Raw genomic sequence first — 27,992 nt, forward strand, 5'->3', positions numbered from 1 at the left:
CACATAGTCTAATTACTGAATATTTATTTTAAAATTCAGTGGATAAAAAGAGTATTATTGGCAGAGTAGAGAACCAAAAGAATTTTTCAATTATCTTAAAAAACGAAAACGATATTTACTGTAATGTTGGAATATACTAGTATACCTTTGTGATCATTTCATCTGTAAAAGCTTCTTGTATATAAAATGTACACGTACTATGTTTAATCAAGACAAAGTCCCGAGAAAGTGCAGTTTCATTCGTTAGCCCAAGGATTTATATTATATATAGCATTTACCTAAATTTAACTCCTTCGCTAGCTATGAAATAACTTTTTGTACAACTATTTACTACGTTACTGGAATGCTCATCTTGTGCGTTCCTGCATCGATAAAACAACAAGTGTTATACGAAAGGATAATAACAGAGGAAACCTCGGATATGTATTGTCAGTCAGTGGCGAAACGGGGTGCCGAAATCACGCATGACACAAGACGCTTTTGTATACGGTTCATTCCCCGCTATGACCTCGTCCCAGCAGCGAGATAAGTGTTGATGCTGCAGTCGTTCAGAAACTAACGAATCCAATACAGCAATGAATACATACGTCAAGTTCCGACTACAGTAAGTTAGGAGTTGTACTGCTCCAGAAAATCTGCATGATTTGCTCTGACTACTCTGCTCCTGAAACAGTCTCCTCCTTCCACAGTCACAGATTGGGAACTATAGCTGAATTCTCGTGCGGTGTTTACCCATTATAAAATTAGATTTTCTTTTTTAGTATTTTATTTGAAGGGGGAATATTTATTGTATCTGATGAATCCTTTTTTGAATTAGGTTCACTGTAATTGTAATATTTAATGATTAGTTACCGTGGTCAGGGAATTTATATTACAGGGACTGGTCACTCTTTACCAAGTTTATAATATGGAGTAGGCATTGCCTAAGTCAGCGAGCACCGTGAGCTTTACTGTATATGTACTGTCTCTGCAAGTCTCATAAAAATAATAATGGACATTACAAAGCGGGGTGGGGGGGAGGGGGGCGACCTGGATGAAAATTTTTGCTTCGCAAGTGCAATATTTTTATTTATATTTAACCAGCAAGCAAAATCAATATTTCTATTTGAAAATATGTCTTGTTAATTGATGGGGAGTTTTTTTTTTCAGCTATTCTTATTTAGTGATAAAAAGAACACCCAGCCATTTTTACAAATTTCTGGATCTGCCCAGCATATAGCTACTTATCTGTCAAAGAAGAATTAAAGTATTTGTAATCAATTCAACCTCATTTGAACATTAATTACAAGAACAAGTCACGAGTTTTCAGTCAGTAGAATAGACTTACAATTTGTTTACTTATAGTACAAAACAGGCACTACCTGACAATCCTGCAAAAAGTTTTAACTGGATTTGTTGCTTAGTATGTGTTCCTGTATTTTTATTTTTTCAGAATTTTAAGTGAAGACTTGTATTTAAAAGAGAGACACTTACACATTTCTTAGAGAAGAATATTAAAAAGGGTGATTATCATTTGACACAATTACTGTAGCAGTAAGTACTTATACATGCAATACTCAGTGATTATTAAATAATTAAACAATTTTTTTTTCATCTACAGGTATGCATTTTTTAACATAATCTTGATGACATTGTCAATAGGCTGAAACAGTTTTGCTTTGAATACACATGAAGCTTTCATGATGCACATTTTAATAGAAAGCACACTTAAACTCGCAAAATAGTAGTGGAGATGTTTGATTTTGTTTTTCGTTTCACAGACTATCAGAAACTTTCACACATACTGTTTGAATAATTAAAAAGTCATCTAATTTTTTATATTATTAAAATTGGAAAGTTAGGCTTTATGTAAAGATATAATATATGCACTAGACCCATAAAGGGAGATAATTAAACTGGTTTTTAATGTGAAAACCTTGTTAGCACAGCTCCTCCAAAACCACTCAAGGTATTTAAAAATAAAATTATATGAAGAAATGCATCAGTAGAGATTCAATGCAGTACTTTTAGCTTTGTATATTGTAGGGACAACCTGATAATACCAGGTGACTATTAATACATTGACCAACCTGATGGATTGGGTTTTGGATCCTGTAGTGAGAGCAACATGTGATAACTTGTAATTACAGGTATTCCTATATATGCATGGTAAAGCATTACTTGTACATGATTTTGATATTTTTTTTAGGTAATCAGTTTACTTCAAATTGTTATTAATGTTGTGCACTGTTAGTTAATTGAGCACAAGAAGCATATTACTTGTAGTTAGTTAGCACATTAAGTTCTGTCTTTATACATGAATGAGTTCCATATAAATCAGAATACATTAACAAGTTATAAATATTTGTAAGAAATCTTTAAGACCTACAGATTATGCTTTGCATGGCTTTGAAAAGTGAGGGGATGGTTGTTGTCTGCTGAAACTGACCAATCACCCTCATAGTAATTAGTCAGCCAGTAACACAAATCATGTTTACACTAGGTTGTTACTTTATTATCTTTCAAGGTAGGTTTTTGATAATTGGCGTGTTGTTAAGCATTTTTAAGATGTATAGCCTTCTACATGCTCTAGGGTTAATTACCATTGACCTTGACATCACATTTTTGTGCTTTGTTTGCATTTTTTTAAATTAAAAATCTACCCAATACTAGGACATTTTTAGTTCTTAACTATTTTTTAGATATCATTATTGGTTGGGATTCTATGGTCAGAATAGCTACTGGTATACAGCAAGAAATTCCTGCAAAATTTTAGGAGGATTTTCACATTATATTTATGAGCAACACTATCATGATCAGATCATCACTACAAAGTGTGCAGTACATAACATGAGCTTTTACTATTATTACCATCAAATGAAAAATTGAGAATCTTCTTTTGGTGATACTGGAGTACAGTTGTAAAGAAATCATCATTGCTACTTAAATATGATATATGTACATACATGTACTTGTGACTGCTAATATTATACCCACTGAAGCTAAAGTGTTGACATTCAAGAAATAGTTTAGATGTATCAGCCTCAGAAGGGTAAAATTGGAGGAAATTGTAGGGGTTTAGACATAAGCAACAAACATGTAAATTTTGAAATAGGAATGTAGTTACACATTTATTCATCAGAAGAAATCAATTCATTTTATTCAAAACCCCACCATTGCAAAAAAGGTTTTAATTTTTTTAAATAATCATTAATAAATCTCTGCGGATTCAGGAAAAACTTAGAACATACATTATTGTACCTTACTATGATTTGATGTACTGTAATGTGTATCAAGCATTCATTTCCTGTTAAAGTAATTTTATATCTGTTTACATTCATGACAATATTAGGTGTTTTTATTATGTCTATGTTAGCCAGATTGGAATAGTTTATATGAACTGTGGTTCTTGCCCATGATATAAGGTTCAAAATGATAAGTTAGACTTTGATTCGGACATTTAATTCCTGTCAAATTGCATGGGCATCTATTTCATATCCTTAGAAATTATGAAAGAAGGTTTAGGCGTTAATTTGCTCATTTTTGCCAAAATTTTGCACAAAATCAACCCAATTTTTACACAAAAGGGGGGTATATTAAATAAAGTTGATTTTGCATTTTAACACTTTTTGTTTAAGAATGGACATAAATGCCAAAAAATACAGATACTTTTGTGTTGAATGTGGATATGGTTATGAAATGTTATGAAAGACTAACCTTTCTGTAGTTTATCAACAATATCAGTACTTTTGCAATGCAAAAAAAAAGAACTATATTTTGTTATAAAGCATGTTCAAGAAATAACACTTATCAAGATAATTTAGCTTCAATTCTTTTTTAAGTTGAATAATTTAATACATAAAAACATGCATATTCCTTATAAAATTTAATAAAGTAATAAATATATTTACTAAAAGTGAGAATGCATTGGTTATTACTTGCTTATAAATAATAGAGATGTAAAATTATTTAGATTCTATAGCTTCATTCAATCTACACACACATTTGTACTTACTGGTATCTTGTAATACCTCTTCATACACATGTACCCATTTTTATGTGTTTCTAACTGTATTGATTTACAAACAAAAAATCCCATGGGACAAAGATAATCCCATGGGACACAAAAAATCCCATGGGATAAAAAAATCCCATGATTTTTAAATTGAAACTATAAGTTTATTTTATCAAAAATTGTAAAATAAAATGCATTTCATTAAATCCCATGTGAATCTGCATCCAATGGTTACTCACATGACATGGTAGGTTGAAGAAAAAGCCGCGCAAGATTTGCAATTCAGTGTTTTGCAAATTTAAATTGTCTTGTGTTTATACTATTTACACAAAACCACGTAACAAAGTTACAAAAGACGTTAAACAAAGAACTGACAAACAAAAAGTAATAATGCTACAAAGATTAAATTAATATTCAGGCAAATATTCACTTTTTACTATTTAACCCATAGAAGTTTACTAAAATCATTATGACCAACTAAAAGCAACTACTTTATAATTCTTTAAAATATCTAAGGATTATTGAGAGCGTTGACTTAAAAGTTTCCTTCACCAAAAATGTGTCTTTTATCCAATCAGAAAGCGTTTTACTTATGAAATTAAGTTATAGTAAAAGAGCATGTCATAATTTCACTTGGAAGTTAAACTAAATCGATATTTTTACAATCGATACTTTAATTGTTCTATCTCTCTCTTTATTTCTTATTGGTTGTAAAACTTTAATTTTGCGCGGGAAATATTCATTAACTAAGAATAATTATATAAATAACATAATCGCATGTACGCAGTAAATACAGAACCTGATTGTTCTGACTGGTTTATTTTTAAACTTATCTCTTTGATTCGTTCGACTTAACAGTCGCTGCTAGATTCTAAAGCACAAAGAACATATAGCAATGAAAATTGCTTCTAATCGTTATCTTAGTATAATCTGCAGCCAGTGGTAATTTGGATAGTTTTGCAACTGGTATCAATGAAGACGTTCGAAGAAATTTTGTTCCAAATTGGAACCTTTGGGAAATACCAGAAAGTCAACTTAGTCGTTGCTTCACTTGCTTCAATTTTAAATGCAATGTCGACTAACTCTCTACCGTTTGCCTTTGGAGAACATGCTCATAGGTAGGTAGCATTTGACACATTATGTTTTTCATGAAGTGGCTATGAACTTTTCTCGCTGAAAGTAAAATGACTTCTGGACATGCTTTTTCGAATCTGCTTTCTCGCTTTAAAGTTTAAAAGTTTGTGATTGCTATATGTGCAAAATGGAACTGTGGGCATATTTAAGGGTCAACATGTTCGGACAAGCGCGATATTGCTTCTTGAGTTTAATTGGGTGCTTGTTAATATTAGTACGTGACACGTCATTGTTTGACCGTTTTCACATGCCCTGATCGTGATACCTGGACAATAGACAAAAAAAAATTGTACGGTATTTTTTTTTAAATTGCTTTCTATAACCGTACAGAAAGTTCAGTTACTCACGACGGCAGACACTCCCTATTTACAAAAATGAATAAAAAACTTATTTATATAAATAAGCTTTTTATATAAACACCTAAGTACTATGGACTTGTTCATTCATTGTCACATAAAGGTTATCTGCAACATCATGACGCACTATTGGTTTTATTTCATTCATGCACAGCTAAGTCATTACAGATTCGTTACACTTCTTAGATTTTCATGCAGGGTAACGCCGTATCCCTCCAACAGATCTACTGACTGTCTAAATAACCATAGACGGTCACTTGGGAGCTTATAACTTATAGTTTATCCCTAAGGCTTATTGGCGTCAGTATTTTAACGTACATGGTCAAAGTATCTGGTCCTGATTTCTTTCCGATAGAAATGGTGGGTTTAATCTCTTAACCTCCCACTTCCATTACGATTAATTACTTCCGGTATATTGCAAATACAAGCAGGCAACACAAAAAATGCCATCGAGCAAAGTTTGTGAAATCGGTAGGAAATAACAAAGTTCTAAAAACATAGTAAAACTATGAAACAAAACATAATAATATATAGATTTGTATTCTCAGACTTAAATACCTCTTAGTTTTTTTAGAGCTAGTAAGAGCAAAGATACCGAATGTATATGGAAATGTATAATTGCCTGACGTCTTGAAATTAGGCATTACCAAAGGTTCACAAAAACTTCCGGTAGTTGTAATTCTGTTTCAGGTGAATACTTGCTGGGTAATTCATGAAATCGTTTAGGAAGCAAAAGTCAGAATGGAACAGGCTAATATATGTAAACGATTTTCTTTGTAATGTTACGTATGTAGACAATAAATAAAGTGATAAAATGAACATTTATATAATCAACTGTTAGTAACAAATTAACCATAATAAAAAAAATAAGTCGTTGATTTTTAATTCGATGTGTCAGTGATCCAGAATTATTAACTTGTTGGTTGATGCGTTGTTGGGATTGATATATACAATATAGGTACATTGTCGAAAATTATTGAAGAAATGTGATGAGGCGACGGAACGGGTAGGAAATGCGAGGTTCCGCCGAGCTATTTCCCCCGTTCCAAGCCGAGTACACTTATCTTCAATAATTTTCGACAATGTACCTATATTGTTTTTATCCTGTTATACTAATAGTTTTGTGCGTGTGTACATTTTTAAAATAAAATTTTAAACTGCACATCCCCTGAGGAGCCCCGATCGTTAAACAGGAAGAAAAAAATTAATACGCATGGCGCATGACTCAGTAAACATTGAAAATTAATCCTCACCATATAATCCGTCAAAGCTGTTTGAAGAAAATAAGCAATGTATCAAAATTTATTTAATTCCAAGAGACAAATAAGTAAAATGAACAATAAATATACAAATATTTTAAATGTTGTAAAGTAGATTTTAAGAACATTAAGGTTTTGAATTTCGCGAGGAAGGTGGAAGCTGACTTGTTTCTGTTTGGTGTATGGCAGTAGATTTCAGGGGTGAAATTTGTGCACTAGTTTCTTTGGGATTTGAAATATTTGTTTGAGATTTTTTAAGAAGATGGGGCAGTTGTATGGGCAGATTTATAATGTAGTGTTCCTCTGATTCATTATCTTGGGGTTTAGGCAGTAATAAATCCAAGAGCATTACAGTTTCCTGGTCATTTGTCTCTTCAAGAGTTTTATCATATTGTAATGCTTCAATTTCTCTAAGTGGGGACCAGTTTATGTTAAATTGTGACGGACACTCTGGCTCCGAGTTCGACATGACTGAAATGACAGGGGAAGTCGTCTACAAACTAATAATGAATCAAATCTGAACGAGATTTGGGATTTGCCATATATATGACGGCGAAAAAATACAAACAAAATCATTATTTGGTTTACATAAAATATTTTATATCATTCAGCTAAAAAAAATTGAAAACGAAACAAAACAGCGACAAAAAAAGATCAACCGGATACGCAATCGCAATTTGTTGATATCGTATCTATGGTGGCGGATATAATTAATTTACGCATACCAGAAAAAAAGTAGTTCCGCCGATCACGTGAGTGGGGGAGCCAGAAAGTCGATAACCTGCTAATGTACGGATACAGCAAAAAAATAACCGTATACCTTTATTCGTTTAACAAATAACCTCATTGCAGGATAAATTCTTGTTTTATACAAACATCAGACTGGTAAATTGTAATTGGAGTCTGCAAACAAGATTAAAAAAAAAACGTATATCTGAGATATTGATATTAACGTCTCAAATTATATGCACTCAGTATGGTTCAGTGTTTTTCTTTCTTCGGGAGTAATTAAATCAAATATGTTTATTTTCATGTTTTTTAACAAGCAGAACAATTAAAAATATAATTATAATATCACATTTGATTAATATTGTAATGTAAAATCTGACCGAAAGTACTTTAAACCAATCAAAAGCATAAGATTTAAAACAAAGGAAAATTTAATGTCATTACTTACAATCATATACACGGACGCCCTCTCTTGTGAATGTCTTGTATTCTAATTGGCCGCTGTATCCCTTGGGTGACACTGACCCAAGGGGGTATCCAACCTTGACATGTGACAGTTTATTAGTCATTACACGTCAAGTGGTGACACGGAGGCTGCGAAGAGGTTCATATTCAGTATCACATGCTAAACATTCTGGGTATTGTATACAGTGGTAAAAGTCCTTATTTACCCCTCTTAGAACATTAGATATATGAAAGTATTTTTGTTTAATACATAATTATACCCCTGCAATCATAATTTAGTAGCACAGGTTTATAAGTTTCAGTATTTTTGTACAAACTTCATTGTCTGCAACTCCTCCTCTTCATGAATTCCCTTGAAACAATACTGTTAGTACACACGTGTATATATATATATATATTATCGCATATTTTTATTGGTATAAATGTATGATTTGATTGGCCAATTTTTATTGGTAACAACTACAACAGTTAATATGTTTCTTTGAAACTCAGTTTATGTATATTGTTAGAACACCGTGTAGGCTTTTGCATATTCTCTTATATAAATTGATCGGTTCAAATGCATGTATGTTCCTCCATCTGTATGTTCGAGCCAACTCCAACAGCCCCTTGAAAAAAAACTTGTTATCCCATTGCTTTCCAAATTGCATGGGGATTCTATAATATCATTACGGACACTTTAAAATCAACAGTCATGCTTAAATGCATTTTTACCAAATTTTGTGTATTTTTAGTGTTAAGAATATCTTGAATGCATTGACTTTCAGTGACACAGGTTGAAGTCACAATGTAAACGAACACCTTAATACGATCTCTAATGTTGATTAAATGCGGAGTCAGGCAAGTTTTTTGGAAAGCTAGTACTTGTTTGGGCTTTAGAAATACAAAACCTGCACGGTAAGTAATGAAATGCCAGAAGGCGGAGATGAAGATACAGCTGTGGTGTTAGCTGGTTCCAACTGAGAGGACGAAGAATAATTGCATCATTTTTGGATTTTGAACTGAAAACAAGTCCCTTTTTGTATGTACTACACCAGTGTTATTCCGAATAAAATTGTATAAAGTTGTCCACAAGTAACGCATTTCCTACTGGCATGATTGCAAAATCGATGAGAAAATGCGCATTTGTTTTAAACATGGCTTGAATACCGGAAGTGTACTCGAATTTTATACGCCTTTGAGCAGTAAGCTGTAATGGGTCAAGTTGTTAGTAACTTACAGGGTGAAGTTGGTGTGTAATTGTTGATACTTTCCTTTCCTTATTATTCATTTTGTTTTGTTTGTTTTATTTTCTAAAAAGAACATTAAACAGTATTGCTTGCTATTTAGTGACCTGTTTAGCGAGAGGGTTATTCCGTGACAGAGAGGCTTTCGAATTAGCTGCGTTTTCTTGTGTTTGTGTGTGTGTTTTATTATTGTTCCTTTATGCGTATATCCCGTTAAGTAATGTTAATAACGTGTTGTCTCATAAACGCATAAATCATAGGCATACATTCCATTCTCGAAACATCATTAAAACAGTTTTTTTTTTTTTTTGTATTTAGAAAAGAATTTACTATACATTCCAAACACATGCAAAACAAACTGACATTTTTTAGGCTGATGGAGATATTGTCTCTTTGACATATTTACCATTTCTATTCTCGATATATATTCAATCACTTCGTATATACTACAAATTACCAAAACAATTCTAAACTCTTTTTCTTTTTGAAACGATCTTCGTTCTTTCTTTTGTGTCTGCATGATATGACCTTGTTAACTGGGTTATTCGATGTTATTGACATAGATTCTAGGATGCCAAGTTGTAATACTTTATGAATGCATTAATTGAGATATGCAGTTCATACTACACATTATGTTGTAAAGAATCACATCAGCGCATACTGTCTTAGAACATAAAAATACTAATTGTGTAAAGGAGCAGTCTTTCAACTGAAAGATAATGTAATCGCAGACATTCCATATCAAAGTTGATGACTTTTATGAATGTATGTTCATCCGTCTGTTTGTTTGAGCACATTTCAACGTCCCCTTGAAGAAACTTGTTATCAAATTGCTTACCAAATTGCATGGGGATTCAATAATATCATCGTGGCATTTCAGTCATATAATCATTACTAAGAAAAATTGAATTTGAGCCCTCATTTCTGTTCATGCAAAAAAAACCCCAAAAAACAATATAATGATCATTCAAAAACGGCTTATCGAAGAACAACCATGCCTAATGTGGTCTTACCACGTGACTCCACCTCACCCGGGATCTCAATGCAAAATCTCGTATTTATTTCTTTTCTTAACACTTTTATCACGTAAAAATATATATTTATCATTTTTATCGGTATCTTTACAAGGAAAAATGTTTTACTTTTGATACTGAACTCAACACTCTGCGTGTAAATGACATAGTTTCCATGAATTTGAATGGTATGTTATTACCCATTCTCGTGAAAACACGGAGTTAAGTGACGAGATTTACATACATGTACCCTACTGGGTTAATTGACTCCCTTTACATATCAACAGCTGTTGAATATTTGTTGTGTTTATCCAGTAGAGTTCTTTTATTTATTTCAATACATACCTATACACAGACATAGACATTTGTTTTTAATATATTTTTTTTTCATCCCGACAGGTGTCAGGTGTCTGAAATGGACTACATGTACTCACCTCCTGGAACAGTCACCGTAAATTCAACCGATGGTTTGCTATCTTACAACGTTACTGAATGTGGAATTGAAGTCAATGGTACGTTTAAATCGTGCTCGAGATGGGTTTATGATACAAGCATATTTTCAGCCACCATCATATCAAAGGTAATACTTTTCAAATAGACATAACAACATAGATGCTAGAATTAATTTCCATGTTTTTTTTTTATAACTATCATTTCATCGAAATGCACTACAAATGAACAAATGAGGACAGATAACTCTCTTAAACGATTAAGGTTTTATGAAATAAAAAAAATATAAGAAAACATCGCTAAGGAGGAAGGAGAGACACAACGGTGTTCAATATAATAACATGGGGGTGAGGATGATTGTAAATTAGTTTTATTTTATTTGCATGTCTCTAGTCTGCGCCATGAAAACTGATTTGCTCAACGTGTCATAGTTTTCCTTTCCTCTTTCGTCTACCCCGGAATTCACTTTTAATGAGCAACTCGGCGGGTGTTTCTAGAAAAGCGGAGGACGCTTACCCTACCGGTGCACCTGGTCCATGCTCCCAGTTTTTAGTGGAGTCCGAGTTGCTCATTTACTTTTGTTACTTGGTATGTTTTATTTTAGTTACTTTATGTTCTTTGTTGTGTATGTCTGTTTTCCACGCCTGGTCTTTGTCCCTGGATTACATTCTTTTGATTACCGCTATAACCTTGGTTCCCTTGATTACTCTCCTACACCTTCCTTAAAATGAAAAAAAATATGAAGAGTGAATTCCACGTTTGGCGATCGCCGATTTCAATTTTAAATAAGACAAACGAATTGATTAGAAAAAGAAAATGTATTTTTCCATGATAAAGTTTCGCTGAATTTATAGGGTTTAAAGTTATTGAAGCGAAGATTTTGCTTGCCAACCAACGACAATATATTGAAGCATGGTGACACAATAATTATGTTTTGTTGGCTATCTTCCTGTCACAAATATTTGGGTAAATATGTTAATATCATAATGACATAATTATCTATTTACCTGGATTTGATATACGATATTGTGAATAATTGTCTGTTCTAAGAAAGTAGAGAGTTTAACAATGGTTGATTGGTCTAATCGTTCACCGCCCTTTCAAGTTGTTGTTGTATCTGTAGGCACGAAACCACAATTAATTTTCCCACTGTCTTCTTTATAGCCTTTCTGTAATTAAAAAAAAAAAAAAAATTCCACCGGCGCAATTCAATTAAGATTTTCAGGGATGTTAATTTGAACCTTCCAACAATTTATATAAAAAATATTAACAAAATTACCATTATTGTTTTCAAATTTTATGCATAAACACAGATGTCACGGATGTCACAAACTTGACCTTTTTTTACCTCACCAAATCACAACCTAAATGTCAAATGTAGATTTCAACACATCTACTAAAATAATTTCATTATTCCTCTTCCATTTGAGCACAAAAAGTATGAGAAATTCTGAAAGGAAGTGTTTCTAAAAAAATTTTGAAAAATCCCCTATTATTATAGAAACTATATTCGTATACAACGAAAAGCTAAGGGCAGATAATTGTGGTCTCGTATCCGTAGCTATCTACCCGTTGGAAAGTGTTCCCCGTATTTGTTTTATCGTAAATGCAAGAAATATTTATTTTCTTGAAGTGTCTGTGAATGGATAACTGTTGACATCTGATTATCAGAATATGTGTGAATATGTATTTTTAGTAGCATGTTTTGGTATTTTGACAATTGTACGTAATTAACAAACAACTGGCAATGTTACATTGTACGAAATTAACAAACAACTGACAATGTTATGTAATGAACGAATACACGCGATAGCCACATTCTCTATAGTAATAATTCCAAATAAATTTATAGGTCTATTATTCAATATGATGATACTTTGCATGATTGTTCGTTCATTCATATTATCTTCTGAATGAGACTTTCTCAGTACGTCTGTTTTTTTTCAGTACTTTTGCAACTTCAGCTAAACATTTTGCATAAAAAGAAAAATTGAAATAAAGTAAAATATATTAAATTAAAAGTAAAAACGATGATAAGTAAATTTTGTCAACTTCATCTGTTAGGAAGTCGCATTTTTTTAATTCTAAAGAAAAATATTAGCTGCCAAATAGTTCCACTATAAATGATAATCCTCATTTAACAAGTCGTTGTCTTTCTCAACTAATTTAATTTCAGATGTTACACGCTTTCTAATTGGATAAAATGTTTGTCTATCATCTCATAGATCAAATTTTGTAATGTGACTATGACGTGATCAACATTTTTGCAGACTTACTTCTTAAATTTTGATACTAAAATTAAATTATATGGAATGACTGTTATATTTTTCGGTCTTTTTGAAAACCCTCAGTGCCTGTGGTGCATAAGTGTGCACCATATGATTGAGGTTACTTCCACATATACCGAAAAAATGTAACAGCCATTTTCCTTAAATCCATAAGTTATTTGATTATGAATCTTGTACTTAAACTAATAAAATTTGTGCTAAAAACGAAATTACACAAAGTATTAAATATAAAAAATCATCATAATAAGGATATGGCAAACTCATTTTAAAAAAGAAATCAAAAGCTTTGGTCAGGTTCCTATACTGACCTCTAGAAAAGATGTGTTAACTGTTGTTCTCACATGCATGAAATATTCGAACATTAACGTTTAGTTCCCGTAAAAGTATTCCATACTAATTTTTATTGTTTTTTGTTGTTGTTTTTTTGTTTTGTTTTGTTTTCAGTTTGATATTGTATGTTCAGATAGATTATCAAGAGCTCATTTCCTTACGTCCCACTTCATTGGGCTTATGACAGCGTCAATTCTATGTGGCGTATGCTCGGACATGTAAGATTACACATTTTAGAATATTTTCTCTTTCTTACTAGAAATGTCAATTTATTAAGCCATATTTGGCCTAGTAAGCCCAATAAAATATATCACATATATATGTAAACAAATATTGAGCGTATACTAAAAAGACATCTTGTTGGAAGTTCGTAATTATAAGCCTAGCAAGTAAGTTATTCTGTGGTACATGGCATAGTTAGTTTAAACATATTTTATTGTTAAAATTTACAGGCAATTGGATTGGACATAAATTGTACCAACTTACCAAGGTCCTTTCCACATAATTATTACAAATATTTTGTGGACATACTTCACCAATAAAGCATCATATACAATGTATACAACCAATTGTGACAAAACTGAATCAAAAACAGTATATTTGTTATCATATGTGATGAACTTGCCATTTCAATATTTGTGGCAATAGTTATCTGAACTGACAAAAAGAGTATAACAGAGAGAAACAAGGGTAACATTAACAGGATGAATTGCTTGCTGTGATCATCCAATGTCAACACAATTTGATTGTTAGATGAATAATTGAATTGATTTAAATATATCTTTGTTTAAATCATCAGATAAGGTGTCATTTCAAAAAAGCAAAGTTTCGAATGTTAGTTCTGGTAAAAAGACAGTATTATTCTTCAATTTTTACCTGGCAAATATTATATAATCAAATTATTTTTAAAGTGGGTGACATACAAGCTATCTTGATAATTTTTCTATACTTAAACACTTGTAAGAAGATATGAAATCCATCAGCTGGGGCGTCTATTTCTGAATATTAGAATGAAAATAAATCCATTTCAATTTCATGTACAACCCAATATTGTTTCTACAACGGCATGTACTTTTTGCCTGTCAACATCTTAAATATTGTTTCTATAGTTATTTGTCCTCACAGTAGTTGTTTATCTCACAACAAAAGTGTTCCATTTTGGTGTTATTTAATTCAGTTTAGGAAGAAAACCCGTGATGTTTGGTGGTATCATAATGCTGTTGATCTCAATGGGACTGAGACCTTTTCTACCGACTTTCACCCTTGTCACCATTTTTGAATTTTTAAATGGTGCCGGCAGCATGATTTCATACTTGTGTCCATTTATCATTCGTAAGTACCAAGCCTGTTTACAAATATATTACATATTATTTCCTTCGTCATCTAAACGAATCCCATTGGGCTTGCACGATCTGAAACTACTAACCAAGCCCGTATGTCTGTTTAAAATCTGATAGTAGTTTTCTGGGTATCTTAATTTGAGGTCCAATTTATAGTCCCTAGGTTCGATGGTCCGATACCCCGCAGTCCGACTGTCCGATTGTTTGACGGATAGATGGTCCGACAGTTCGATGGCCCGACAGGTCAATTATCGGAATTCGATGTGATTTCTTAGTATCGAACCGTCGATCCATCGGACCTCCGAACTATCGGACTATCGAACTGTCGGACCATCTAAAAGCTCCCTTGATTCATACTTGTGTCTGCACGTCTATCGGCTGTAAGTATCATGTACTTGAACAGTAATAGAAGTTTTCGTTTTATCGTCCGTCCCATCTCTTCTCATATATAATTGAATTAAATGTAATGAAACTTTCACACAGTCTTGATCTGTACTTCCTGTGTTATATTTATAGCACGGTCTAATGAGTTTTTCAAATAGACTTTGAGCCCGTAGTGCGAGAAGTCTATTTGGATAACGAGGAAGACGGTCCTATAAATGATTTGTGACATGAATATTGACCACACCTATTAATCGATAATTGACTAATGAGAGCTATCTCACTCCGCGTGGAGTCATTTTCGTCAATATTGTGTGCAATATTTATGCTTAAGAGGTTGGATATTGCTTAGCTGTTTTCCAATTCAGTTCTATGGGAACAAGTGACTTTCATGCAATACCATACAAGATTTCTAGTTAGAGCACATTTGGTCTTCCTCGCATATCTATTTGGGAAAAAGAATAAAAGAAGAATCTCAATTCTTGTTACAATTAATAATTAGATCTTGATGTATTTTTTTTGAAGATGTCATATAGCAAAACATGGAGATGAGAGAGTGGGGTTTTTAATTTAGTGAGCATTTCTAACATTTTTCTGGTTAATTAGTAATTTTATTGAAATGTGATATCATGTTTTATCTTATTAACAATCGTCAATTTATAAACTGTCCACAACATTTCTCTAGAAAATAAAAATAACTACATAGTTTAGAGCCTCTGCTCAGAGTTTTCGTGCAATGAATAGTTTTGTATGCTTTTAAGTAGCTGTCGTTGTAAGAATCATGCAAAATCTGAAAAGTGTGATATACTCCAAAAAAGGCCACATATTTTTATTTTTGTAAATAAGTTGTTTTATGGGTCTATATTGTGAAATGTGTAATTATTCATTCATATCTGTCTGCTCTTAGGAGATAATCAACATTGAAAGTCCAATAGATTCTATTGTATATGAGTGTCATTTTACAGTGTTATCTCCCTTAATTTTGAAAGCTTCAGTGCATTATATATAATTTTTATCTCCTATGAACATGGGATTTATGAAAAAACCATATGTTACTTTCTGTTAACTATGACATTTTAAACAAAATCTGAAAAATAAAAATATGTAGGCTTTCCAACCATGAATCACATTTTGCATGATTCTTATATGGAGTGATACTCAAGATGTTACATATTAGAGCTCTAGCTGATCTCATTGCTGTCTTTGGCACTATACTCAAATATTTCCAGGAATTTCAAAACAAAATTTAACATACATTCTCATTTTGTATATTGATAAACAAGAGAGATAATTTAAACCTTATTTATAGAACACAGTATATAGTAGTATAGGCCTCGAGTGGTTGACAAATTGCTTTGCTTAAGTTAACTCATTTTTGTTTGTGTTTATATTTTTCAGTAACAGAAATAGTAGGACCTGATAAAAGAGTTCTGGCTAACTTTTCGGTGTACTTCATTTTCTGTGTAGGAAACTACCTCCTTCTTTTATTGGCTTACTTTCTTCGGGATTGGAAAGAATTATTTTGGTCAATAACAGTCTTCATTGGAATATATACTTTTGTAATGTTGTAAGTATACTTAGTCTATTATATAGCCACCAAGATGATAAATGACACAGCATACTCTTAGTTGAAATGGTTCATATGAAATTGAAAATGGCTGATCTAAATAACAGCTTGTAATAGAAATAAAGAATCTACAATGATTTGATTATGGAATTTTTTTCTAATATCGAGAGAAATAAATGTTCATAGTTTCAGTATCAAGACTTAATTCAATTGAAGTGTGAAAATCGATTAAAAAATAGAGAAATGAGTTTCCAAAAGTAATCGCTATTATTCATGATTCTCACAACTTTATTTTCTCATACACCAATGATCATTGGTACAGAGAAGACAAAAGGAAAAAAAAATACAACAAAAATAAATTGATAAATAAATTCAAGGCACAGTAAATTATATATACAATATATATACACAATGGAGTGAACTCAGGTAAAGTCCATGTCCTGAAGCTGATGGCTACACAGTCCTTGATGACTGGAGTAACTATATTTTTACAGAAGAACTGTTGGTGTTTCTCCAACATTTAATAATTATACTAATATACATTCAATTAAGGTTAGAGATTATAAGGCCCTCAAAAGAGATGGATATTTACAATATACCTGTACTTGACTTTTTCCAATATAAATATACTATTACCTATTAAAACAATAAAAATAACATATTTCACTCTTCTTTAAGGTAAATTCGTTTTCATGTTTAAACTTTGAACAAAAAAGTTGAAACAATATTTATTGCAATATTAGTTTTATTTTTACTTTATAAAAATAATTCTAAAATGTGTGTATACAACTGATTATTATTATTAATATCAAGTAATTGTTTTTTCATTCTATGCAGTCAGGATCAGTGAAGTTCAGCCTGTGACATTATTTTTTACGTCATTTATCTATTTCAAATACTAATCTAGAAATTCAGTCAATTGTAGCTGCAAAGTCAGCTTGCACTTGTTCATAGCTCACATGCCAAATTGGGCAAAGCTCACTGGTGCCATATAGGCAATGTCTGTCAGGGAAGGCCCATGATTAAACAAGTGAACTCCCATGAAAAATGCAATGCTTGCAATGAAATTTCTAAGGGTCCTGCAATGGATTTTTTCCCAAATTTTACATCTCCAACTTTTCAAAATCTTCTACAAATGAGTTAGAAATATATCTATAAACAAGTTAGGCAGAATCAGACTGGAGTTTAATTGATATTAAGCGGGGGTATATAGTGATCATGTTGTCGACCCGTTCATCCGTCCCCAGTTCGAATCCGCAACTCTGATAACGCCGAATTTGAAATTTGGAATTTGATGAAACTTTCACAGACTCTTTATGACATGATGCCATCATAACCTCCTATCCTCCTATTTTGTTTTTCCATCTGAATTTTTTAATCAATTACGAAATATCCTATATGGTTTCTAAGGAAAAGCGGTGGTATCCCCGAGTGATCTTTGTTCATAGTTTTTTTTTCTAATGTTATCTGCAGTGCCTGTGATATATTTATACTTAGATGTATTAAAATATATATATTTGCATTCTTTCAACATAAAAAATAGCAGAATATCAGATACAAAAAAAAAAAGGAAAATAATAAAAAAAAGTTTGAGGTTAAAAAGATCTCCTTAAAACAGTTTGTTTAAACTTTAAAAAAATAATTTAAAAAACCAATGTTAAAAGCAATACCAAATGATTAAAGCTTAAATACTGTGACCCTACCGGTGCACCTGGTCCATGCTCCCAGTTTTTAGTGGAGTCCGAGTTGCTCATTTACTTTTGTTACTTTGTATGTATGGTTTTAGTTACTTTATGTTCTTTGTTGTGTATGTCTGTTTTCCATGTCTGGTCTTTGCCCCTGGATTACATTCTTTTGATTACCGCTATAACCTTGGTTCCCTTGATTACTCTCTCAGCCACCCCTTTAATGGGCTTATTAATCCCATGTATTTTAATCCGAAGTGCGAAAAAATAAAATGTCGGAGAAACGTGAAGATATCTACTCTAAAATAATTGTAATTGCGTGTTGTGACTTTGATATATTCGCCATATCCATTTTCTTTATATAATTATATTATTGTTCAAAATATCTATGGGCGACGATTCGGTCTTCAGATTTTTAAAAATCAAGTTTAATGGATATGTTATTTTACTTTCATGTTAATGGTAATTCAAATAATAAAGCTATATTGAAGCAGCACCATTGGACGATCTTCTACGTTGGTTTTGTTGCTTAAAAATTACACGAGCATCTCTTAAATGATTTTAATCTCCTACATACACCATAGTTGCCAAGTGATCCAAGCGAATAAATTAAAATTATAACATGTATAAGAAAAAAAAGTAAAGTTTGTGTATGTATATGTATTCGCTTGATATAAATTCCAAATTTGGTGCGACTTTTTTATCTATTCGTGATACATTTACTTTTACATTTTTCATATATCTCTTTCAGTTTTGTTCCCGAATCACCAAGATGGCTGCTTAGCAGAAACCGGAAAACTGAGGCCATCCGTATATTAGAAAAGATGGCAGCCGTTAATGGAAACAAAATGGCCATACCCGTTGATGATATGGAGTTTAAGAAAGAAAATAGTTCAAGTTTCCTTCAGTTTATAAAGACGATGTCGAAATCTAAGCGTTTAATGCTAAGATTAGCCGTTGTTACTTTAAATTGGTGTGTTAATATGTCAATTTTAGACTTCATAAGCTTCAGGTTTGGTTGATTTTTTTTCAATTCCTGCAAAATAGCACGTTTTGGTGTCAGCTGCAAACCTATTTGGTATCATTGGTACACGATGTATGGTAGTACGGGACAATTCATTTAGATGTTATTATGTAGGATAGAGGATCAAATTAATGATGCATGTTACAACAAATCAATATTATACAAACGTCTCAGTATGTGACGACTCTATTCGCTACACTGCTCCATCGGATCAAATTGATACAGGGAAGATATGTAAACGTATAGAAAGGTCTGAAAAATTCCCAACGATGTTAGAACTGTCAAATTTGCGATGCAAATTTTTGGTCGTTCCCTCCGCGGGTCTCGAACTCGTACCGCTATGACATCTATGTGACATCTATGGCAACACCGCCTACACAAAGTTGTGACGAGCATCATTAATTTGATCCTCTATCCTACATAATAACATCTAAATGAACTGTCCTGTACTACAATATATCGTATACTAAGTTAGAGCCCTAGATTAATCCTACGAGGAGGAATGACCCGGCCAGCGAAAGCTATATTTTTATATAGCGCTGGACAGTGTGCAGGCGGTGTTGCCATAGATGTCACAGCGGTACGAGTTCGAGTCCCGCGGAGGGAACGACCAAACATTTGCAACGCAAATTTGACAGTTCTAACATCGTTGTGAATTTTTCAGACCTTTGAGTCAAATATCGCTTTCCAATACGCTGTGATCATATTCTTGTTATTTATCGTCTAGCGTGTTCGGCACAAGGAAGTTTCACACAAAGTGAAATGCACCGCCACACCTAATTCTTACTTGCACGGACTAAATGAGCTTTGATTACGTTAAACAGAAGAAAAGAAAAAAAAAGGATCGTTGAAAAGGAATTCCTGGGAACGCTTGCCTAATTTTCTAATTCAAATTCAAAGTTGAATGAGTTTGTTATATCATAAAAAAGTATGATACGACAGCAGTAAGACAAATTCATGATAATAGACTGCAGTATCCTTTAAAAGATAAGAGTGAGATACTAATGTACAAATGAAGTGATTGCTCTAGGTTTAGGTGTGCCTTTAGGTGTGTAAAATTGACGTTACCAACCCCTACTCATAAACATTATGCAGTGCCTTTATTTCGTTAAATTGAAGATAGCAACTCTATCCCCCAAAAAACAAAAAACAAACAAATACAAAAAACAAAAATAATAAGCACCTGGCAACAATTATGAATTCTTATCGAAATTTGTACAAAATATTGTTCTTTCATAAATGTATGCTATAACATTTTAGGTTTGCAATTTCAATGACGTACTATGGTATTAGTATGAATGTTGCTAAATTTAGTGGCAATGTTTTCGCAAATTTTGCTGCATCGTCCACATCAGAAGTTTTAGCCGTCTGTGTATGCTGGTTGGTCGGGGATCGCTTCAGCAGAAGGAGGTTTTTCACTGTAAACATGCTTTTAGGAGGAGTGGTGTGTATTTGCACAATCTTTACACAACTTTATGCAGATGAATGTAAGTATTAGAATATTGCAAAACATTTGAATGTTATGGTTGTTAAGTATCAGTATCTGTAAGAATCGGGCAGTGGGTGGAACATGGTATGAAACGAACAATCATTTTGATAGTGTAATTTGACTATTTACACCATCCGAATAAAGGAAAACAGACAAGATTGTCCATATCATGTTGGACCATTGAGTTACAATTTCATTGAAATGCACTGAAAATGGATATTTCAAGGGCAGATAACTCTGTCAGAAACCTCATTTTTCTAAGATTCTATTGAAAAAATTATGAGCAAAGCCAGTGAAGCAGAGATCAAATAATGGTCTTTTCAAATAAAGAAAGTATTCGTGATTGATATTACATTATCAGGTCGGTGGGTGTTTGACATGCATGTTTTTTACTTTTCCCATTTTGCCCGATTCTTACAAATACTTACACTTAAAAGGGAAACTTTATCATAAAAACTGCAATCAACTAATAAACATACATACACGTAGTAAAAATTATTTCATATAAAGCGTTAACTAGTACATTTCTTTTCATTTAACGACTTCTCTAGCTAATATAGTGGCAAACATATTTTCCCCCAACCCACCCAGACATATACTCACTAATGTGTTAAAAATGTCCTTTCTTACTGAAGTTACTCCATGTAACACTTATATTGCAATATATATAATTGGTATTTTTTGTTTTTAATAACCATTGGGTCGATTCCACTGCTGGTGGACCTAAGGTCCCGAGGCTACTCACCAACCCAGTAGTCAGACTTTTCTGTCCCCGAATTATGTCAGATTTTATTTATCTTAATTTATATTAGATTTTGTAGTATAACAAATTCAGCATACCTAAAGAAAAACACTGAGGCTTCATTCCTTATATGACACATGTTAGATACTCTCGGTAATAGATTTGGCTTCCTATTTTTAGAGTTTTGTTTTTGAGTAGTTCTTGTATTCAATTAATTTTGGATTAAGATCTTCCTATATATTTGATTCTAATGCTGCTGATGAAAGGTAACTCCTTGAAACACGTGTACAGCATATAGGAAATTGCAATATATATGATAACTCAGCGAGTGTTTCTAGAAAAGCATAGGACGTACGCTTACCCTACCTGTGCACCTGGTCCATGGTCCCAGTTTTTAGTGGAGTTCGAGTTGCTCATTCACTTATGTTACTTTGTTTGTATTATTTTGGTTATTTTATGTTCTTTGTTGTGTTTGTCTGTTTTCCATGTCTGGTCTTTGTCCCTTGATTACATTCTTTTGATTTCCACAAGAATCTTGGTTCCCATGATTACTCTTGGAATTCCATCCACGAAACAGGTGTACTGCATGTCGGAATTTGTGATATAAATGATTGGTATTTTTTGTATTTACCTTGATGGAAAAATCAAACTTTAATATGCTGTCGTATCTGGTACAAGAATAAGACGGACATTGGTTGCAACTCTGTTTTCTACAGTCCAGAGTTACCGAACTTACGTAAATAAAATATCAACTGTTAAGATTAAACTTATATCGAAGTACTGAATCAACAAGACATACAATTAACTTTTATCGACAAGATGATGCTTATCACTTCGTGCTAAGAATACCAACTATGGTAAACTGGAAGCAGAAAAGCGACAAACCTGGGCGGAGGTTAGGGGGCAATACAAGTCACCATACAGAAGCAATATATCACATATCTAAGCTGTAACTCCAGTAGAAGCTAGATAAATCTGTTAAGAAAATTTCAAGTACAAATCACTAAAATAATTTCTATTTCGTACAATAGACAAGAAGTAGATAGATAAGTAACACACATTGAAAGGGGAGGCACGGTACAAGTCATCATGCCAAATTAAAAAAAATACACCAAATGTCTTATCATTTCCTCCAAAAGGAAGTTGAGAAATTTGCAAAGATACTTCAGTTACGCATCACCCAAATAATTACGAAGTCGTGTGATCAACAAAAAGTAGATAACGGACAGACCTGGAAAGGAGAAGCACATAACAAGTCATCATATAAAAGCAGTATATCAAATATCAAAGCATCCCATCTGAAAGAAGTTGAGAAATTTGTTACGAAAATTTACATAATACGCATCAACTAAATAATCATTTAGTCGTGCAGTAAACAGGAAGTAGATTCGAGATGGACCTGGAAAAGGGCGACACACTACAGAAATGTGTAACGTAAGGATTGAATGATTGCAGTATTTATTGGAGTATCGATATAATGATACAGAATAAAAAGCCTTTTAATGAATCTAGAGTTAATGTTTGTCTCAGGTTGTGGCTTGCTGAATACAAAAATTACGATTTCGATATGCTGAAATGATATTTATGATTTTACAAATTATCTATAATTTCATTTCCCTCTAAAAAAGCAGAAGACGCTTACCCTACCGGTGCATCTAGTTTACGCTCCCAGTTTTTAGTTGAGTCCGATTTCCTCATTTACTTTTGTTTCTTTATGTGTGTTGTTTTGGTTGTTTCGTGTGTGTCTGTTTAATTTCTTGTCTGGTCTTTTTCAATGGATAGCTTTGTTTTGATTTCTGCTAGATATTAATCTTTTACAAAATGTTTAAATTATCAGTAAACACATAAATGCAATTAAGGTCTGTTTAATTTCTTGTCTGGTCTTTTTCAATGGATAGCTTTGTTTTGATTTCTGCTAGATATTAATCTTTTACAAAATGTTTAAATTATCAGTAAACACATAAATGCAATTAAGGTATTATTAAATTAGTTTAGACAGTTCCTACGTAATGTCTAACTACGTTAACTTTCTAACAAAGTAGTAGATAACAATAATATAAAATATTATGTCATTTATATATGTTTTCAATCTTATTAAATTAGACTTATCAATTGTTCCATTCATTGACTGCATGTATGATCAAACAACACTCCATCCTACTTTCTGGAGTGTTGTTAGATCATAAATGCAGTCACTGAATGGAACAACTATGTATTCTATACATGCAAGGAATATCACTATATACTCTTATGCACGTCGCTTAGCAATGAAATAAAATATATCTAAAATGTAGACTTTATGACATACTGAATACTATACATTATAATGAGCTCATGAACAGACAATGTCTACCAGATGTTAAGAACTTATGCAAATTTATACGTTGAATCTACACAAAATTAGAATCCGCTTGGTAGTCAACATGCTATTCTATTTTCTAATGTTGTAATTTCAACTGAAAACATTTATGCAAACCTTTGTACGTTACATTTATTTTCATGCTTATTTATTTTTTTCTTTGTATGTTTTCCTGTACTTAATGTGGTTTTTGGAGAATAAAGATATATTTTCACACACACACACACACACACACACATATATATATATATATATCTCCTAGCTGGCCGAGTGTTCTAGGGCGCTGGACTTTGTGCAGGCGGTGTTGCCATAGATGACACAGCGGTACGAGTTCGAGTCCCGCGGAGGGAACGACCAAAAATTTGCATCGCAAATTTGACAGTTCTAACATCGTTGGGAATTTTCAGACATTTCTATACGTTTACATATCTTCCCTATATCAATTTGATCCGATGGAGCATTGTAGCGAATAGAGTCGTCACATTCTAAGACATTTGTATAATATTGATTTGTTGTGACATGCATCATTAATTTGATCCTCTATCCTACATAATAACATCTAAATGAACTGTCCCGTTCTACCATACATCGTGTACTAAGTTACAGCCCTAGATTAATCCTACGAGGAGGAATGACCCGGCCAGCGAAAGCTATATTTTATATAGCCTAGCTGGCCGAGTGGTCTAGGGCGCTGGACTTTGTGCAGGCGGTGTTGTCATAGATATCATAGCGGTACGAGTTCAAGTCCTGCGAAGGGAACGACCAAAACATTTGCATCGCAAATTTGACAGTTCTAACATCGTTAGGAATTTTTCAGACCTATATATACAAATGTCTCAGAATGCGACGACTCCATTAGCTACACTGCTCAATCGGATCAAATTGATACAGGGAAGATATGTAAACGTGTAGAAAGGTCTGAAAAATTCCCAACGATATTAGAACTGTCAAATTTGCGATGCAAAATTTTGGTCGTTCCCTCCGCGGGACTCGAACTTGTACCGCTGTGACATCTATGGCAACACCACCTGCACAAAGTATATATATATATTTCTAGTAAAGAACAAAATCCATTTAGGAAAAAAAAGATGATTATAATGTAAAACATATATGAGCACTTAAACGTTCACCAACCTTTAAGTACGCTGTGATAAGGCGGGCAACTGGACGGACACTAGAATGAAAGTTTATCATAAGAACAACTGCCGACATATTTTGACTCTTGTTCATATACATATATTTTTCAGCACTAACTTGGTTGACAACAGCATTAGCAGTGTGCGGAAAATTTTTCAATTCAATAACGTTTTTCGTAGTTTATATGTTGACTGCCGAATTATTTCCGACTGTTCTAAGGGCATCTGTTATCGGAGTAGCCAGTATGTCAGGCCGTATTGGGTCCATATCCTCAGCTTATGTTGGAGAATTGGTACGTAGTAAGTTTGAAAGATAAGTGACAAAAATAATAGTCATAATAATTAATTTATGTTCTGTGCAACTTGTACGGTCACATTTAACATCACACACGAATTCTTAACAATAAGAATATTAATTATGTGATATTGGATCTTACTTCTACTTGTTTAACATAAAATCTTTATATATTTTTTCATGAAATATGGGAACAATTAAATAAGATAAGCTGCATCCATTTGAATTTTCTTTCACTTGCCTCATCATCTTTCTGTTGAGAAACTGTCTAAATATGAGTTTACTTCCACAAAGGATTCATTTTTAAAGAAACGCCTCTGTTTTATGAACTGTTTTTGATAGAATATAATTTCATCTTCGTGAATTACCGATGCAGAATATATATCTCCTAAAATTAGGTTAAGGTAAATGAGATAAAGAAAAAGCATATATCATAAAATGACAAAACTATGGGTAAGTGACAGATAAACTGGAAAATAAACATAAACACACCATGACATATATTACATGTTACAGGGCGACCTAATAGAATCTAGATTTGGTATTGCTTTACCACTTATCATTCTTGGTGGAACTGCTATAGTAGCAGGAACGCTTTCAATGTTTTTGCCAGATTCAACAAACATACTCTTACCAGAATCAATCCAAGATGCTGAAGATATAAGCAGGTAATATGGTACAAGTAAACGTTTATCTTAAAATGTTTACGGTTAAAGTGGAAACAAGGTGGTATCTTAGTAAACTGTATGTTTTGTTTGTATTGAAATCAACTCAAAAGAGTAACAGTTATATATTTAAAAGTAGAACGTGGAGTAATTGAAAACAAAACACATTTATAGAAAGAAAAAAGCAGTTAATCCAGAAGAAATTAGTACAACGTAAACGATATCATTTTACCATTTAATCATTTGCCATCTGCTATTTATAGCTTTGAAGAATGATAGAAACATCCTTTCTACGTTGCAAAAAGGAAAAAATAAACAATATCTTTTAAGTGTCGGTCTCTGTAAGAATCATACAGTGAGTGAATATTGTATGAAAAAAAAACATTTTGAAAGTGTAAGTTGACTATCTACACCATCATAATCAAGGAAGACAAGATTTTCTGTATCATTTTGGTAAATTAAGTAATGATTTCAATGAAATGCACGGGCTGAAAATGAACATTTCAAAGGCAGATAACTCTGTCAAAGACCTCATTTTACTAACATTCTATTTAAAAATATTGAACAAATCCAGTGATGCAGAGATGAAAATGAGATATTTTCAAATAGAGAAATCAACCTTGAATGAAATTATATTGTCAGGTCGGTGGGTGTTTGATATGCATGTTTCTGCTTTTTTTTTTGTTTTTTTTCCATTTCGTCTGAAACTTACAAAGACTTACACTTGATTAACACGGCTTGACAAATTAAAACTGCTATTTATTTTATAACCAACTCCAACAATTTCACGTGCATTTAGCGACTTATTCTATCGATTTAATACATTATATACTATTTTCATTCAGGTTCGACAAAAAACAACATAAAGACGAAGCAAAGCGTCACGAACTTCAGGCGTTGAATGAAAAGCTATAGAACAATAGTTATATGCCTTAGAATTATCCCCACACCAAAATCACTTACATATATTCTCTAGATATGTTATTTCTTAAAATTTTCCTTTGGTTTGCACTTATTGTACGTTTGGTGCGTAATGATGTTTGCTGTGCTATTAGTATAACAAGGATTTCAAACGGTTTTAGAAGTTTTAAGACCTTCCATGATAGAACAAAAAATGATGGATCAAATTTGTCATTTTTAAAATATAAGCATTTGAAAATTTGGCGGGAAATGGATTTTTGTTCATTTCCTATACGTACTTTTTCTATTAAAAATCCCGGAAAAATAACAAGTATTTCATAAAAACTTCTCAAATATCTCAAAAAGCTTTTTTAATGTTTGTTTAATGAAGTTATGAAAGTAAAAGGAGGGGTCCCTGGGCTAAAAACATGTATGCTATGAAATGGGTAACACCAAAGGAGTCTGAAAATTTGACAAAAATGGCTGAACATGAGCAGCAAACATCTTTAAATGTTTAAATGTTTAGCTCACCTGTCCTGAAAAGACTTGTGAGCTGTTGTCATCACATGGCGTTCGTCGTTGTCGTAGTCTATCGTCCGTCGTAAACTTTTCTTTAAAAATCTTCTCCCCTGAAACCACTATATGGATCATTACCAAATTTAGTCACCAGCATCTTTAGGGTATCTACTGTAAAATTGTATCGATTATATAGATTATTGCCTCTATTTTAAGACAACATGGTTCAAGCCACAAATATCTAAAAAATAAAAATCTTAATAGATATTGGAAAATAAATGTAACTTTCCTTCTTCAGCTTGAAGAGCTCTACAAAAGTCTACTTAGGTCAAAGTTGTCAGGCGACTCCTTGTTAGAGTTATTGGCATTGAAATGTGAAAGTTTTGTAGTTTTCAGCCAATACCTTAAAAAATATATGATAGATGGAAAAAAAAACTTTCAAATGATAATGCCTACAAAAATTTAAATAAAATCGAAGATGTCCTCGTTACAGTTATTGCCTTCTTGGAGCCTTTTGTTAGTTGTCCCTTTCCAATGTCAGCATTTTTACACCAAACTTCTAAACTGAACTAAATATGCCTGGAATTTGCTCAATAAAATAATTTATTATATATTTTATATTGATACTATTTTGTTCTGAAATAAAGTT

The 27,992-nt window shown here is 32.6% G+C and overlaps 1 protein-coding gene across 1 annotated transcript; it reads left to right on the forward strand.

Annotated features, from left to right (window-relative positions):
* The first annotated feature begins 193 nt into the window (after positions 1–193).
* Positions 194–27,990, forward strand: LOC148612504 (organic cation transporter protein-like). Its single transcript, XM_088594009.1, has 13 exons — positions 194–604; positions 1,433–1,533; positions 2,026–2,129; positions 2,682–5,112; positions 10,576–10,756; positions 13,359–13,462; positions 14,422–14,576; positions 16,364–16,532; positions 18,969–19,190; positions 20,502–20,728; positions 25,079–25,260; positions 25,779–25,930; positions 26,773–27,990. The coding sequence occupies exons 4-13, from the start codon at positions 4,967–4,969 to the stop codon at positions 26,840–26,842; spliced, it is 1,608 nt and encodes a 535-aa protein (XP_088450135.1). The 5' UTR covers positions 194–604; positions 1,433–1,533; positions 2,026–2,129; positions 2,682–4,966; the 3' UTR covers positions 26,843–27,990.
* The last annotated feature ends 2 nt before the right edge of the window (positions 27,991–27,992 follow it).

The sequence above is a fragment of the Perna viridis genome, chromosome 7 (assembly GCF_037379345.1).
Source record: "Perna viridis isolate PV_CMFRI_1.1 ecotype Kerala chromosome 7, ASM3737934v1, whole genome shotgun sequence".
NCBI classification, from domain to species: Eukaryota; Metazoa; Mollusca; class Bivalvia; order Mytilida; family Mytilidae; genus Perna; species Perna viridis.